The 18,536-nt window shown below is 44.6% G+C and overlaps 1 protein-coding gene across 3 annotated transcripts in view; it reads left to right on the plus strand.

The window, feature by feature from the left end:
• The first annotated feature begins 2,476 nt into the window (after positions 1-2,476).
• sp3 (Sp3 transcription factor) overlaps positions 2,477-18,536 on the plus strand; it is a 28,332-nt gene continuing 12,272 nt past the window's right edge. Inside the window, exons 1-3 of one of the 3 annotated variants that reach the window (XM_002934605.5) lie at positions 2,477-3,030; positions 3,216-3,346; positions 14,841-16,194. In XM_002934605.5, the coding sequence (XP_002934651.1) occupies positions 3,024-3,030; positions 3,216-3,346; positions 14,841-16,194 (1,492 nt within the window). In that variant the 5' untranslated portion in view covers positions 2,477-3,023. Of the gene's footprint in view, positions 3,083-3,215; positions 3,347-14,840; positions 16,195-18,536 lie in introns of all 3 variants that reach the window. The other 2 variants (XM_004917719.4, XM_004917718.4) reach the window with 2 other exon arrangements.

Below are 18,536 nucleotides of genomic sequence, written 5' to 3' on the forward strand. Positions count from 1 at the left end.
GCATTATTACACAAGAGCTGTATAAAGATCAGTGTGCATGTAGGGCACAGTGTACAAACATGAAATATGCACAGTTAATGGAGGCAGCAGTTGCAGTTGATGGAAATGTGCCCATACACAAGGAATTGTTACAAATAAGGCTACTGCTCCGCTGGGTTGTTTACTCAACCTGTGTATAAGCACAACCCCCCTGCTCAAATTCACTCTTTTTAATGTGACTATACCAGTGGTCCCCAACCTTTCTTACTCATGACCCACAGTCAAATGTTAAAAGACTTGGGGAGCAACACAAGCATCATAAAAGTTCATGTAGGAGCCAAATTAGGGTTGTGATTGACTATTTGGCAGCCTCTATGCACACTATCAGCCTACAGGAGGCTTTGCTTGGTAGTAAATCTTGTTTTTATTTAACCAAAAAGTGCCACCAAGTCAGGAAATCAAAAATAAGCACCTGCTTTGGGGGCACTGAGAGCAACATCCAAGGGGTTGGTGAGCAACATGTTTCCCCCGAGCCACTGGTTGGGGATCATTGGTCTATACTGAAAGGCAACTTGGGTGCAGACACATAAGGGCTCTGGCAAATGGGGAGATTAGTTGCCCGCGACAAATCTCCCTGTTCGCGGGCGACTAATCTCCCCAAAATGCCATCCCACCGGCAAAAATGTAAATTGCTGGTGGGATGGCATTGAAATCGCGGCGCCGCATATGCCATCCCACCGGGGATTTACATTTTCGCCGGTGGGAGTGCAGGCAGTTTCTTGGTGTGCACTTATACACAGCCCAGTGTGGCAGTAGCCTAAAGGGCCTGTACATCAATGGCTGGATCCTGCAGTTTGGTTTGCCAGCTGGTTGGTAAAATTGATACAGGGTAGAAATAAAACAGTCACTGATAGGAAGGCCTGAAGCCTTTTATACAAACCATAAAAAACTTGATAAGCAACTCTAGGGAAAATGAATTGAAGCTTCATCTCATTATCAATTAGAATTAGAATTAAGAAGCTTTCTAAATCAACTAAACAGTTCTACATCGATCAAGTTTCATTTCATTCTCCTCTTAGCCTATATCTCACTGCATGAAGCTTTGGGTTGGACTCAGGTATTATCAGAAAGCTTGCTCTATAGGAGAACTAAAGGTATAATCATTCGATCTGGACTGCGACTCAAACTAGGCCCTGGCATGTCAAGTACACAGAGGCCCAAACAGCCCCCCACCAGCCCAATAAATGGTAACTGTCTATGGCATCTTATAGCAGCCCCTCTAGCATTTGCCAGAACCCACAGATTGCCAGTCTGGGCCTGGGTCCTGGCATTCCAAGTACCCAGAGGCCCAAACATCCCCCACCAGCCCAATAAATAGTGACTGTCTTATAGCAGCCCCTCTGGCATTTGCCAGAACCCACAGATTGCCAGTCTGGGCCTGGGTCCTGGCATTCCAAGTACCCAAAGGCCCAAACAGCCCCCCCCCAGCCCAATAAATAGTAACTGTCTATGGCATCTTACAGCAGCCCCTCTGGCATTTGCCAGAACCCACAGATTGCCAGTCCGGGCCTGGGTCCTGGCATTCCAAGTACCCAGAGGCCCAAACAGCCCCCACCAGCCCAATAAATAGTGACTGTCTTATAGCAGCCCCTCTGGCATTAGCCAGAACCCACAGATTGCCAGTCTGGGCCTGGGTCCTGGCATTCCAAGTACCCAGAGGCCCAAACAGCCCCCACCAGCCCAATAAATAGTGACTGTCTTATAGCAGCCCCTCTGGCATTAGCCAGAACCCACAGATTGCCAGTCTGGGCCTGGGTCCTGGCATTCCAAGTACACAGAGGCCCAAACAGCCCCCCCACCAGCCCAATAAATAGTGACTGTCTATGGCATCTTACAGCAGCCCCTCTGGCATTTGCCAGAACCCACAAATTGCCAGTCCGGGCCTGGGTCCTGGCATTCCAAGTACCCAGAGGCCCAAACAGCCCCCACCAGCCCAATAAATAGTGACTGTCTTATAGCAGCCCCTCTGGCATTAGCCAGAACCCACAGATTGCCAGTCTGGGCCTGGGTCCTGGCATTCCAAGTACACAGAGGCCCAAACAGCCCCCCCACCAGCCCAATAAATAGTGACTGTCTATGGCATCTTACAGCAGCCCCTCTGGCATTTGCCAGAACCCACAGATTGCCAGTCCGGGCCTGCTAACAACTCTGGTAGAAGCAAATCCTGAGGAAGGTTAAACATGGAACCCCAGCACTGACAGAGCTTCAGCACTAACGGAATAAGTGATTATGTCAAGGTACGAAGTTATTTTAATGTCACTAATACGGTAAAAATAAATACTTTTGCTACTAAAAATGAAATGACCGGCTTGCTAAGGATTCTGGGAGTTATAGTTCGCTAGTTACACTTGCAGGGGGCTGTCAGACATTGCTAACAGCCGTTAGTACTCGCAAACAAATGACACAAAGATACGTTCGCCTATGTGATACGATTTTTTATTGGGACAAGTTCATTTTGGAATTTTCGGTACTGCCAATGAATCAGGCGTCACAATACACTGAGCGGCGCCGCGGAATCGAAGGCCCGACTGTTACGCTCGCCCCTAGGCCTCCGCTTATTGTCTGTGAGAGTAAACAGAGAGCGCGCACGTCACGCAAACTTCGCAGGAAGCCCGCGTCCACTTCAGGGACGGTGGAAAAAATTAGAAAAAAATAAATAAAATAAAGTGAGCGGCGTCCAAGCCGACCAATCGCTGGCCTGTCACAAGACTTCGCTAGCCATTCGCGGCGAAGGAGAAGGGCGGGCTGTCGTGCGTCTGACGTCACGCGTCCCCCGTACTGGATGGAAGCCCCACCCTTTGTGTTTCCCGCACCGTCAATCAAAATAGGGGGAAAAAAAAATCCCGCGCCTGGTTCTCTCCGTCCGCAGCGCTGCTCGGGATTATTATAGTAACTATGGCCTGCGCCTGAATAAACCGAGCGCGGCCCGCCAGTGGGGGGTTTGGTGCGACCTGGGGGTTTTTACTAATCCTGCCACAAACACAATGACCGGTACGTAACCAAGTCCCGCCCGCGTCTCCGCGGCCAGCGAGCGGCGGCCCTAGTGAGTGAGCGGCAAAGCGCCTCGGCGATAGGGGTTGGGGCACAGGGACGCTAAGGGAGTGGGAAAGAGGGAGCTATGGCGCTGTCTTAGCCTTCCATAGACCGTCATTTCATGTCTTTGTCCCCCCTCGCAGCTCCGGAACAGCCCGTCAAACGAGAGGAAATGGCCGCAATGGAAGTAGATGGGCAGAGCGAGTATCTGCAGCAACACGGAGACAGCAGCAGCGCCGGCGATGACAGCGACCAAGGCGGTGGCGGCGGGCAGGTAAGAGCGGGGCCTCAGGCCTGCTGCGCACTAGGCCGGACTCCCCCATCCCTACGCACGGAGCCACGTACAGCAGTAGCCCCGGCCGAGCCCCTACCTGGGTGCCAGAGGGGGTCTCTAAAGAGGCAAAATAGGCACCTTCGGAGCCCCTACTTCCTGTGTCAGCTCCGGACTAACGGCCACCCACTTGTTTGTTGCTGAACCCGCCCATTGTGGGTAGTCGCTCCGCCGTCAGCTCTCTCCCTGCGCTGCCTGCTGCTGCCGCGGCTCGTCGGCGGTGGGGAGGTCGGTAAGCGCTGCTGGCGGAGCGGTAAGTGATGAGCCTGGGCTGGAGCGGAGACAACCCCCCTAAGGGGAGGGAGGGGAGGACATATGTCCTGCTGTACCCCCCACCTCCTCCGCCGTTCACCCTCCCACTGCTCCTCCTCCCCTGTGGCCGGCGCTGAAGGGGTCACCCCCTTCCCGTTTATCCCTCTGTGGCTTTATAAAGGCGGCAGGTATGAGCCCTGAGAGCGGCCTTCCCAGGGGATACGTGGGGATGCTGGGACTTTGCCTCTCAACTTGTCATGTGGCAACTGCTTCCCTGACCCCCGGCCCTCTCCTGTGCAACACATCCCTGGGAGTTGTACTTCTAGAACTGAACATAACTGTTGCTAGGGGTTGGGCATGAGGGTGCAGGTTGAAATCCCCTTTCCTAGTAATAACTGCTCAGACCCTACTGACTGCCTGCTGCTCAGACCCTACTGACTGCCTGCTGCTCAGACCCTACTGACTGCCTGCTGCTCAGACCCTACTGACTGCCTGCTGCTCAGACCCTACTGACTGCCTGCTGCTCAGACCCTACTGACTGCCTGCTGCTCAGACCCTACTGACTGCCTGCTGCTCAGACCCTACTGACTGCCTGCTGCTCAGACCCTACTGACTGCCTGCTGCTCAGACCCTACTGACTGCCTGCTGCTCAGACCCTACTGACTGCCTGCTGCTCAGACCCTACTGACTGCCTGCTGCTCAGACCCTACTGACTGCCTGCTGCTCAGACCCTACTGCACAAACTTAGCTGTGTCTGCTGTTCTAATAGAACTCCCTGTATCCCCCTCTTGTTTAGTATGTCCCCCCTCCCCAGGTGTTATAGATCTACAACTCTGAGCACTCCCAACAGCTGCCTTCAGTGCAGGGAGTTGCAGACTGAAGATCCCTGGCCTAGTGTTTTGTTATGGGATGCTGTGAGCTTCATAAAAACTCTGTCTATATGAAGTTATTCTCTTACTAGTGAGTGTTTGTTGCACCTCCAAGGATTAGTGGATTATTCTTAATAAACATAAACACCTGCATGTATAAAATGTTGTTAATGGTTTATTTGGGCAGTGTTAGTGTTCTCCTTTCTTGTCAACCTAATACATTAATTTATGTAACCTTTATTAGTGCATTTTTGGCATTTCTTTGCTATAATATCTACCTACAATCTGTGTGGCTGGGGCATATTGATTACTATATTGTTAAGTTGGTTATGTATAGAGCAGTGAGTTTGTTAGAAATTAACTATACTTGGAAGACTTGCACTTATTTATGGTGTAGATCAGGGGTGCCCAGACTTTGTCATACTCTTGCCACCTGGCCTCCTTTATGAGATCTACCACAGTTAAAATAGTGCGACAGCTATCATTTTATTATTATTCTTATTATTAACATTTATTTATAAAGCGACAGCGCTGTACAATAAGTGGGTTTCATACATTGGACATACAGAGTAACATATAAAGCAATCAATAACCGATACAAAAGGTGAAGAGAGCCCTGCCCAAAAGAGCTTACAATCTACAAGATTTGGCGCAATAAGCAAGAAAAAGTATCAATTGATGTTTAACAAATACACATAGCAATATATAAATGCAGTGCCAAATTCACATTTAATGTGAAAGAATTGTAGTAGTTTTTACTTTCCTTCTTCAAGGCCCACTTTGTAGTCTGCACACAAACATGTATAAAGTGGGAACAAATACATACAGTGGCCCAGTGGGGACAATCTTCTATACTGGGATAAAGCAAAAAAGTTGGATGGCTTGAGTGCTTCAGTATGCTGGGGGGATGTCATCCCACTGCATTCCACCTCGAGGTCTACCAGAAACTTTAAAGTGATCTACTGGTAGACCACAATCTACCTCTTGGTCACCCCTGGTGTAGATATTTGAGAAAATTGAAGTGCAGGTAAAATACTGGAAATCGTTTTTTTGTTTATGAAAGAACTTTAGTGTAGTTTTTGCCCTATGGCGGTTTTAGAGTTGATAGCAACTGTGGAATGAATGTTTTACCTGTGGCTGGCAAATAAAAGCACCGCCGGTGGGATGGCATACGCGGTTTGTCGAATCAGCAAACTGCAAACCGCTGCGTATGCCATCCCACCAGTGATTTACATTCTTGCCGGTGGGATGGCATTTCGGGGAGATTTGTCGCGTGGCGACTAGTCTCCCCGTCTGTCACAGCCCTTAACTGAACAAGAAAAAAAACTTCTTAAACAATGCTAACATTGCCCATAGCCTTCAGCACCTCAGACCAGTCATTATTTGAAGGGTTTAAGATGTTGACATCAGGGAACAGAGTAGCTGCATGACTGATCAGTAATTGTTGATGCATGCTGTCACTTGCATTGCTGCCCAATCTATTGATGCATCTGGAATGATTACTTATAAACACAGGGACATGTATATTTTATATTGTTTCCTTTTTTAAAGGATTTGAAGCTGTGAATTGCATCTCCAAGAAAATTGTTCTTATGATATTCTTTTTTGACTAGACATAGGGTATTTAAGGATGTGCACAGTCGCCCAACACTGCTGGCAAGAGATTGGGCATATACAGCCATTTTTGGCACTTCACATTGAGGTCACTTCCTATTGATTTAATGATTTTGGATATTTAAGGGTGTGTGGTATAATCATGATGTGGACCGAAATGTAACATTGGCTGTTTATGCTGTTTTAAAAATACATGCTTTTTTCACAAGAGATGTTGCTGGTCATTTTTACAGTATTGGAACCCCTTACCATGCACCCGAGGAATGGTATGTAGCAGTGTGCCATCCTTTGTGTATATATATATATTATATTAGACAACGCTTTCTTGCTGCTTACTAGCAATGTTTTGTTGGACAATGGGTCTACTGATGATGCAGGGTAGAGCTGTATTGCTGGATAGCTGCTAGGTAGGGTCTGGGTTGTTAACAGTGTTTGAATGGATTGTGGTTCTGTACAACTGATGTAATAGCTCTCCCAACCTCCTAATCCTCAAACACCTTAACCTGTCTGACCGAATGTAAGCCCTTTTGCCTTCACTGAGCATGCTGTAAATCCTACACCTAAATTCATGTGGCCAATCATGGCAGCTGCCAGCCCTGTTGCTGACCCTTGCCTATAACCACCAAGTCTTTGCATTTTGTCAGTTGATTAGATATGTTTGGACACGGGGCAGAAAGACTCTGCAGGCTGGGCTAGTAAGTTATTTAGGTGGGTTAATCCCCTTTTTAAGGCTTCTGGTATTTAAGTGGCAGCTGAAGCACAAAAATGGGCAGTGCAATGGATAGAGTGTATAGTTTTCAAAAAGTGTGCTATACATAATTCATTCTATAGCTGCTTTCTATTTTTTTTACTTAACTAAGGTTTTAGAAATGAGTATATTTGATATTTCTTCCTGTCATTTCATTTCTAAGCTAGGTCACAAACTTAAGATGTAGATTAGTTTTTTTTCTTATTTTTGGCATCAGAGGATTGCCAGCTACTAATGTATCAAATTTTGACATTAGCTTTGTGACAGACTTTAGTAACGCTCAGGACAGGAAGTATGCGCTGAATGCGATCTGCTTAAAATCAAAACTAATGTATCATGCTGTACAGTATTGCAAGTCCCTAATATGTCTTTCTCAGATGGAAACATGATTGAGAGACCTTGCACATTGCAGTTTCATAAAAGGCCTGTTTTTCTCCTGATGAAGCCATGGTTGTGTATAATGCAACAATTTGAAAACAATCTAAGGGCAGCGGCACATGGGGAAATTCAGGATGCTTTTTTGCCAATGTGACTTTCATCTCAACTTGTGGACAGAAAAGGCCTTGGATCTTCCCTTCATCTCAATGGCAATAATTATTGGAAAATAGTATACACAAACCTGTTAAAGCAGGGGTGTCAAACTCAATCACATAAGGGGGCCGAAATCTAAAACACAGGCTAAGTCGCGGGCCAGATTTTTTATTAATATACTTAGTAAGATACTAAGGGGTATATTTATCACAATGTGTAAAAAGTGGAGTAAGACATTACTGGTGATGTTGCTTATAGCAGCCAATAGATGCTTTGCTACTGTTGAAATCTGATTACGGATGCCTTGGGCAACATTACTGGTAATGCTTCACTCCACTTTTTACACAGCATGATAAATATACCCCTTAGTCTTAGTTACTATGTTAGGAAAATGGAAATTGATCAGGCTGGATGGTCGGACACACTCACCAAGGGCCACATAAAACAGCCAGGTGGGCCGGATTTGGCCCCCGGGCCTTGAGTTTGACATATATGTGTTACAGTAATACTGTCATGGGAAAACATGTTTTTTATTCAAAATGAACCAGTTAATAGAGCCACCGCAAATACAGACAGAAAACTATTCTTCTAAGAGAGTGCTACTGTTACATAGTTAAATAGGAAAAAAGACCAGAGTCCATCAAGTTCAATCCTTCCAAGTAAACCCGGCACACTCAAACCTCTACTGACCTACCTATACACCCGCATACAGACCCATACTGACCTATCTATACACCCGCATACAGACCCATACTGACCTATCTATACACTCACATACAGACCCACACTGACCTATCTATCCACTCACATACAGACCCATACTGACCTATCTATCCACTCACATACAGACCCATACCGACTTACCTATCCACTCACATACAGACCCATACTGACCTACCTATCCACTCACATACAGACCCATACTGACCTATCTATCCACTCACATACAGACCCATACTGACCTATCTATCCACTCGCATACAGACCCATACTGACCTACCTATCCACTCACATACAGACCCATACTGACCTATCTATCCACTCACATACAGACCCATACTGACCTATCTATCCACTCACATACAGACCCATACTGGCCTATCTATACACTCACATACAGACCCATACTGGCCTATCTATACACTCACATACAGACCCATACTGACCTACCTATCCACTCACATACAGACCCATACTGACCTATCTATCCACTCACATACAGACCCACACTGACCTATCTATCCACTCACATACAGACCCATACTGACCTATTTATACACTCACATACAGACCCACACTGACCTATCTATACACTCACATACATAAACCCATACTGACCTATCTATACACTCATACATAAACCATATACACTGTAACCTAACAGACTCAAACCTGTTTGGTCTTAGAAAAAGTTTAGTGAAAGTGCAGGTACTATAAATGTCCATATTAAGTGCAATAATATTAAACTCAATAAAATACTAAAAAAAAATAATTTGATGCTAATTGTGTAAAGTGCATAAAAAAACATGGTGCACTCATAGTTACATAGTTACGCTCATGAGGCTGGCTCATAGTTACGCTCATGCTGGTGGTGCCACTTTCTGTAATAACATGATCTGTAACTGATTACATTTAGATTGTTTCTTACTTAGCATTGGCTGAAACTTTTATTATATTTTGATTGTCATGGGAAATCCCTGTATCAAAAAAAACTTACAAAACCATGTCTTCTGGGTGCAAAATAGTTACAGCATGTGTCTGACTAGGGCTTGTTCAAAAGCAGTAGCATTTAAAGTAGATGCACAATTTATTTTACTCATGCTATATCTGTAACTGGTAATTTCTCTAACTGTTATACAGTATAGTACTGAAGAGTGCAGTATAATAGTTTGCAGTAATATTTTGTTCTATAGCAATGGGTTGCAGCGAATCCAGGATTTGATTTGGTCTTTCAGCAGGATTTGGATTTGGCCGAATCCAATTGCCTGGTCAAACTGAATCTTTGTCAAATGAACACAGAAGTTGAAATTTTATTACCATGCACGTTCTCCTTGTGTTACAGGGTTCAGATTTGGTTTGGTATTTGGCCAAATGTTTCAGAAAGAATTCAGTGTTCATTAAAGTCAAAAAATAGTGGGATATAGTACATCCCTGCCTGTAACACAATAATTACTATAGTCAGGGTGGATAAAGGGATTCTTTCATGATTTTGTATGATTTTTATGGTGTACTTCTTATTTCTAATTACACTGTTACATGGCACCCCCATGTAACTGGAGGAGTCCCAAGCCGGACTTCTTTCTATTGAGTGCTATTCTGATACCTAGGGAGCTGCTGTCTGGCTCCCTTCCCATTGTTCTGCTCATTGGCTGGTTGGGGGGGGGGGGGGATATATCACTGCAACTTGCAGCTCAGTCGTAAAGTGTGACTGAAGTTTAGCAGAGTGCAGGTCACATGGCTGTGGCACCCTGGGAAATGAAGAATATGGCTAAGCATATTTCAAAATTAAATATAAAGAAAATCTGTTTGCGTTTTTAATGCAGGATTCTGCTGGAGAAGCTCTATTAACTGATGTGTTTTGAATAAAACATGTTGTCCCATGACAGTATTCCTTTAATTGAGCTGTCACAACCATGGTAATCGAAATGTACTTAAAGGGGCAGTTTACCCCTTTTTTAACTTAAGTTCAGAGAATAGGATTTGTACTATACATACTGTTTGCTTAGTGTTTTAATAACCGAAAATCATTGTATTTTGTTATTTCTTGTGATAAACAGGAAGATGCTACTCTGTGTTTGAGAAGTAGGTTACCAGTATACAGTCCCTTCATCTTTTGTTGTGACTGTTTTATTAGAACAAGTCCATTATGCAGGGGAGTTACAATCTACCGCTTCTGATGAAGCACCCAATGGTGTGAAACACTTTAGGTGGGCAGAGTGGGTACCATGAGGAAACTGGGATGCACCTTTATAGTAGGTTTGCTTTTTTTTTTTTTTTTCGTTAAAAATTGAGCCAATAAATGGTTGGTTGTCTCTCTGTTTCAATTGTTGATTGATTATCTATATATTCAAGACCTATCAGTGGATATAACTTTAGATTCTCTTTCTTAGTCTATGAATATTGTTGTGGAGTTACAGTTGCACTAGCAATCGAGTTCTTTGTCTTGCTTTCCACCTTGAGATTTTTTTGCAGTTTTGACTTCACTTGTTATACATTAATCAAATATTAGAAGGGATGATAGTGTGGTTCTGGTGCTAAAAAAGGCAGTTGTTTCTGTTCTTGGAATTAGCTCTAAAGGCAATAGAGATTTGTTTTTCTTAATCTGTTAAATAGTGCCAACACTGCTTTACAGAGGTTGTATATTATTCACCACAGTCCCACTCTAGTGGAGCTTGCAATCTAAGTCCCTATCACATTCACACACGCTATGGTCAATTGTATCAGGAGCCAATTAACCTGCCTTTGTCTTTGTAGTGTGAGAGGAAAATGGGGTACCAGTAGGAAACCCAAGCAGTCATGGGGAGTTGTATGCATTGCCAATAGGATTCTTAATTAAGGATCATATTGCTATAGTGGCCAACTCTCTAAAGGTCCCCATACACGGGCCGATAGTAGCTGCCGATATCGGTCCCTTGGACCGATTCGGCAGCTAATCGGCCCGTGTATGGGCACTCCCGACCGAGATCTGGCCTGAAATCGGCCAGATCTCGATCGGGCAGGTTAGAAAATCTGGTCGGATCGGGGACCGCATCGGCTGGTTGATGCGGTCCCCGAACCGACGTTGCCATTGCCCGTATTACCCTGGATTCTCCCGATATCGCCCACCCGTAGGTGGGGGATATCGACATCGCCAAGCGAGCGGATCTTATAGTGTATGGGGACCTTAAGGCTTTGATTTAGGAAGGTAGATTGCTCTTTGAAAAAAAAGGGGGAAATAAAGGATTTCCATAATATTTAGGGATTCTATGAGAATCCTTTAAAAGAAACCGCTTTCAACTATACTGTTAGAAAAGGCTTCTTTTACTGATAATTGGATGAATGTGCAGACTTGCTCCAATTTGGCGCTTTGGTACTGGTGTCAGGTAGCGTGTGTTTGGATTTGTAGTTGTAATTGACAAATACAGCGATGCCTCCTGTCTATCAGAGCTGCTCACTAACGGTGGCCGTCTTCTGATTCAGACTGAAATTGCAGGATAAAGTCCTTAAAAAAAACAAATCGGAGGATGTTCTGTAAATAAAATAGTTGGCAGACAACAATTGTACAAAAGTGACATCCTGGTCCTAATATCATACAATACTATGTTTTGTGCAATTATATTGGTGCGTGTATGGTCTGCTTGATGGGGCCTTCTCTCTTGCAATGACACTTAGGGAGCTGCCAATTCTTGGACAAAGTTTAAAAAAAAGTAGTAGTTTTAAGGAGAGAATAATTCAAATAAGATTGGATTTGGTTGCAGAAGTACCAGAAAGTAGATAAAGTCCTAACTTTGCATCTTGCTGGGTTTGCCCATTTCAAATGTAGGAATTTACTGCCAATTCACACAGGGATTCTCTGCCTACATTCATCTACTCTTAAAGGAGACATTGGATAAATGGGGAAAAAAAGGTAATTTTGTAGGCAATTATGAATAATATCCGGTGCTCGTTTCCCTTTGGGCTAAACATTAATCCTATCTGTAACAATGGCCCCTTTATTGGAGCTCCCTATAGATCCTATCACTTCTCTGTCCAGTGCGAAATGAAGAGTGGGCGTGTCCTAACGGTCCCTGCCAGAAGCACAGTAGGAGGGGGGAGAGCCAATCACAGCCCTGCACTCACACAAGCACCGACAAGCTTCAGTTCCCTATCAGGTCAGCCTAGCTGCTGATTGGTTCCTATCCTACAGTGCAGTGTATGGAGGGCCGCCGGCTTACCAGCTCATCCAGAGAATTCAGCCAGCAGGAAGTTGAACAGATGGGCGGGACTAGTGGGGTTTTTGTGGAATTTCTCAATAAATCAGTCAGAAACACAACTTTTTAAAACACAATCCTTCTATATCTAGAGGAGTATAATTCACTGGTACATTCATAATTTTTATAGGATATGTCTCCTTTAATGGCTGATACCTCAGGTTATAGCCACGGGCAGAGTGAAACAAAAACTAGTAAGGCTAGTGCCACACGGAGCGAAAATCTGCAAGTTGTGCCTGAACCTGGAATTATTGCTTCAGTCCGGGTGCAGGCGGATGTAGTATATTTCAGGCTGAAACTGCACACTCTAGTAATTTCCGGCTGAAATACAGTGTGTGTGCCTGCACCCGGGCCAAAACAGTTCTTCTAGTTGCAGACACAACTTGCATATTCAAGTGTAGAGATAGATCCTCGGCCTTTGTTTATTTGCAGGCCAAGTATCTGCCCTGTGTGGCACTAGCCTACAGCTACAGGGCTTAGGATTTTGTCCCATGGAGAGAGTTAGTCACCCACGATAAATCTCTGCTACCAAGAGCGACTCACCACTCCAACATCCCTTTCCACTGGCAATAATAGGAGTCACCGGTGGTAAGGCCAATACATTGTTTCAAAAGAAACGTTGCATGACTTCGGAAAGCCCAAGAGATGCGCAGGCCTTTACACTGGCAAAAATAGGAGTCGCTGGTGGAAAGGCATTTCGGAGCGGTTAGTCACCCGTGTAGCAAAGATATGTTGGGCGCAACTAACTCACTCCATGGGACATTAGCCTTAGGTGTTCATAGACAAGGAATTGACTAGAAACAGCATTAGTATGCACTTCTAGATATGAGGCCATAAGGTTTGAGTTGCACATGTGTTTGTGGTAAAGTATTGTATTACAATCGAATCCTTTATCCAGAAAGTTAAGTATGTTGACAATAGGCACTTGTTAGCAAAAATTAATAGTTGAAGTGTAGACTGTGTATATGCTTTGCTTCAGAGTTGGTGCACTTAATATTAAGTAAAATCTTTGGTGGTGATATACAGTAGACGGTGCAATAAACCTCCAGTCAAAGGGTTATCAAATATTGTTAATAGAACAGCTTCAATGCAAAAAACCATCAATAATTGAGGCAGTAGTAGTAGTAAATTAAAAAAGTAAAAAAGTCATTTATTAGGACAGAATGAACAGCCTAACGCTTTTTGTACCTTATGGAGCACTTACACAAGTGCCTATGTGTAGGTGCCCCGTAAGGTACGAAAAGCATTAGGCTGTTCATTCTATTCTAATAAATGACTTTACCATTTTTTTAAATTTTTTTATATAGCACTTTTCTTCTGTGGGGCTCAGTGATTTACAGCAGGGGTCCCCAACCTTTTTAGCACCACGGCCCGGTAGGAGGCAAAAAAAAATTTCCACGGGCCAGAGGAGAGGGGAGGGGGCGGGGCGCGTAATAAATGCGACGCGCTGGGAGGGGGTGCACATGTTTTAATTTGTGTTCCACTGGAGTTAACTGACCCAAGTCTGCTGTGTGGGGACTGTACCAACATGTAAATGCTAGACATGCACAGATGTATCTGTGTTTGACATTTCCAAAACAGGGCAGGGGCATATATAGCTAAGATGCTCTGTTTGGGATATTGACAGCCATACCTTTAGCTCATAAATCGTTCTCAATGGTTACTCTTAAAGGTGAAGATGGTGTTGGAACAACTAAAGCCAGATGGCGGACTTAAATTGTTAAAATGTGATAAAATGTATAAGAAAATGTTCCCTATCCCTCCCCCCCTTCCCCTCTTCCTTTCTGTACCCTTCCCCATACCTGCAAAATTCAAAAATAAAGAATTGACAAAAAAAAAGCCAGATGGCGGAGTGCTCTCAGAAATTGCCAGTGCCAGTTCTGACCATGAAGTTAATGTGTACTCCCTCTCCCACTGTTGCACTGCACCACAACTTTATTATTTCACTGTCATGGTTCACTTTCCAACTTACAGTGAAGGCAATGAATGTTATTTTTGGAGTGGTCTGTGAGCCCTTGGGCACAAATTTATGTCAGCAGTTGCTCCATCTGCACTCCCATATAAATTGTACATGTACAAGGGGGCTTTAGCCTTTCTCTTGTGCTCTTGTAACCTTGACTGTGCCTGCAGCATTTTACTTTATCTTCATGTTCTGTCACAGTGAATTATTAATAGGATAGACATAGCATGAAATCTATGGAAATTACTTAACGCACAGTACACAGCCGACACACACAAATTCACGGATCTTTAAATGTTAAATTCTGCCATGTCGCCTGTGTGGTTTTTTGTTTTTGTTTTTTTTAAAAGCAACTCCAAAGATAGGTTGCTGCAAAAAAAACAAGTTGCCGGTGAACAATATATAGCTACTTCATATTGCACCTATTTTACTTTTTGTTCATAAGTTTTTATTTTAAATATTGTGGATTTAATACTTTGTCGCTTCATCATATACTTTTATTTTTTGTTTTCAGACTGAGGACTTGGCGGTGCAGATTTCAGGAGGCCCAAATAGATGGGAAGTGTTGACTCCTGCACAGGCTGCTTTAAAAGATGAAGCTGGAAACATTGTGCAGATTCCAGGTGGTGCTACAGTAACATCGAGTGGACAGTATGTGCTGCCAATTCAGACTCTGCAAAACCAACATTTATTTTCTGTAGCACCAGGATCAGACACCGCTAATGGTACTTTGTCCAATGTCCAATATCAAGTAATACCACAGCTCCAGACATCTGATGGACAACAAGTCCAGCTTGGCTTCACCACATCCTCTGATAATGGGGGCCTGGACCAGGATGGTGGTCAAATTCAGATAATTCCTGGAAACCATTCAGGTAGCCTTTTGTCTTCGAGCCCAAACATATTAACACAAGCTGGTCAAATTCAGCATTCAGGTGGGTCAGTGCAGATTCAGGGGGTAACCATTGGGGGTACATCTTATGCTGGCCAAACACAGGTTGTTGCTAATGTCCCAATTGGACTACCTGGTAACATTACCTTTGTTCCCATAAATAGTGTTGACCTCGACTCTTTAGGTCTGACTGGTAGCACTGAAGCCATGACTGCAGGCCTTACTGCTGATGGACATTTGATAAGTGGGCACGGCATGGAAAACTCTGAAAATTCAGAAAGGACTGCAGAACATGAGCATATTTCTCCTGATGGTGTTGATACCAACTCAGATACAGATTTGTTTGTGCCAACGTCGTCTTCATCTCAACTTCCTGTTACTATAGATGGGACGGGAATGCTTCAGCAAAATGCAAACAGTTTGACTGACAGTCCAAGTGGGCATGTGCAAACATCGGATCTCCATGGAAATTACATCCAGACATCAATGACGGATGAGTCACAGAATATTCAGGTTTCCGCCTCACAAACGATGGTACAGCAGATTCACCTTCAAGATAGTCAGCCTACCAGTCAAGCCCAGCTTGTGCAGAGCATTGCACAGCAGGCAATCCAAGCTGTCCAGGGTGGCACTCAAGGTTTATCTTCCCAAGCTTTGCAAAACCTCCAGTTGCAGCTTAACCCAGGAACATTCTTAATTCAGGCTCAAACAGTGACTCCTTCTGGCCAGATTGCCTGGCAGACATTTCAAGTTCAAGGCGTGCAGAACTTGCAAAATTTGCAGATTCCAAATTCTTCTGCGCAACAAATAACCTTGACACCTGTGCAAACTCTCACACTCGGCCAAGTTGCAGGAGGGGGTACTCCTGTTAGTTTGAATGCCGGCCAGTTGCCAAATCTACAGACTGTTACAGTTAACTCTGTTGATGCAGCTGGAATCCATTTGCACCACGGTGACAACTCTGACAGCCCTACAGGTGAGTGTATATCATATCTTTTTTAATGACATTTTTGTGACCAAGAAGAGTCAGTGGTGGTGTGCTTTGGCTGTAATGGTAGTTGAGCAAAGGCATGGTCCTATTTTTTACATATTCATTGTGTCTTTTAGAGATTTTGCAACCCCCACAAATAAGGTTTAAGTAATAATCTCTTATTTTTAAACAAACTGTTTTTTTTTTTCTAACAACTTACATATGTTGTAAAATAGTAGTAGTAGTAAGTTTGTTGCTATAGTACTGTCAGTCAGAGCAAACAGTGGTAGCCCTGGAACATGGCACATGCAAATTTGGGAACACTCAGTTTTTTTTTCTCACTCCTTTGAGCAAAAACTATGAAAACATGTTACTCTGCAGATTTTGCAGAAAACAGTCTTATGTATAAATTGGGCTTGAGTTGGAAAAGTCTGTTATTTTTAAATTTTAAAAAAATTGTGAGTCTTCTGCTAAGGTTTTTAGCTGGGTTGTGTTCCCACAAAAATCTGTTTGAGGCATAGTGTCATCTGCACCTTTAAAGGAACAGCAACACCAAAAATAAGTATTTTAAAGTTATTAAAATCTAATGTACTGTTGCCCAACCCTGGTAAAACTGGAATGTCTGCTTTTAGAAATGCCACTATAGTTTATATAAATAAGCTGCTGTGTAGCCATGGGGGCAGCCATTCAAGCTGGAAAAAAAGGAGACAAGGCACAGGTTACATAGCAGGTAAAACCCCATTGTATTCTGCAGCGCTTATCTGTTATCTGCTATGAAACCAGAGCCTTTTCTCCCTTTTTTTTCCCCCAGCTGACCCCATGGCTACACAGTAAGGTTTATATATAAACTATAGTATTCTTTCTGAAGCAAACTCGTAACTTTTACCAGTGCAGGGCAGCAGTACATTATAGTTGAATTACTTTGATGCAATTACATTTTTTGGTGTTACTGTTCCTTTATGGCTGTGACAGACGGGGAGATTAGGCTAGAATGTAAATCGCCGATGGGATGGCATATGCGGCGCCTAAATAGCCGAAGTTTCCTCTTAAGGTGATTTCGGCAAATCACCGCGCTGCAAATGCCATCCCACCGGCGATTTACATTCTAAGCGGTGGGATGGCATATCAGGGGGAGATTAGTCGCCCTGCAACTAATCTCCCCGTCTGGCACAGCCCTTAAAAGAATTATTTTACCTTGTACAGTAGGCTGAAGAGGTAGAGTGAGAGTAAAGGATAGCAGTTTAGCAGTAAAACATGTGTCCCTTGGAGTGTGTCAGGGTCAGCAGCTTGCAGGGCTAATTTGTTTTCTCAATAATAATCAATTCCTATTTGTTGTGAGATGATTTAGGGACAAACCAGCTTCCCCTTAGCATAGCTGAGATATACTTGTACAAGGACCTGATTGCTCTGCATTTAACATCCTAACTGAATTAAGGTGAGTGTCCCAGAAGATCAGATAACATTCAGGTTTGTCTTTTATCTAGGGACAGGGGAGCAATATTTCCTCAAACGACTAAAGGTGGCCATACACGGGCCGACTATAGCTGCCGATATCGGTCCCTTGGACCGATTCGGCAGCTAATCGGCCCGTGTATGGGGAGAGCAGAGCGGCCTGGCTGACCGATATCTGGCCTGAAATTGGCCAGATCTCGATCGGCCAGGTCAGAAAATCTGGTCGGATCGGGGACCGCATCGGCTCGTTGATGCGGTCCCCGATCCGACTGCCCCATTGCCGCCCACATAATCCGATCGTTTGGCCCCAGGGCCAAACGATCGGATTATTATTTTTTTTACCTAAATGCTCCCCGATATCGCCCACCCGTAGGTGGGGATATCGGGGGAAGATCCGCTTGCTTGGCGACATCGCCAAGCGAGCGGATCTGCTCGTGTATGGCCACCTTAAGGGCTCTGGCACACAGGGAGATTAGTCGCCTGCGGCAAAACTCCCTGTTCGCGGGCAACTAATCTCCCCGAGTTGCCTACCCCTGCCACCCCACCGGCGAACATGTAAGTCGCCGGCGGGATGGCAGACGCGGCGCGATTTCGCGCAAATCGCCGAAAAAGACTCGCGTCTGCCATCCCGCCGGCGACTTACATGTTCACCGGTGGGATGGCAGGGGTAGGCAACTCGGGGAGATTAGTCGCCCGCGAACAGGGAGTTTTGCCGCGGGCGACTAATCTCCCCGTGTGCCAGAGCCCTAAGCCTTTTGGCGACTAATCTCCCCGAGTTGCCATCCCATGCCATCCCACTGGCGAAATTGTAAGTCGACGGTGGGATGGCACGCGCAGCGTGCCTCTCGAGGCAACTTCGGCGATTTGCCGAAATCGACTGCGCAGCGTGTGCCATC

Source organism: Xenopus tropicalis, chromosome 9 (assembly GCF_000004195.4).
Source record: "Xenopus tropicalis strain Nigerian chromosome 9, UCB_Xtro_10.0, whole genome shotgun sequence".
NCBI lineage: Eukaryota > Metazoa > Chordata > Amphibia > Anura > Pipidae > Xenopus > Xenopus tropicalis.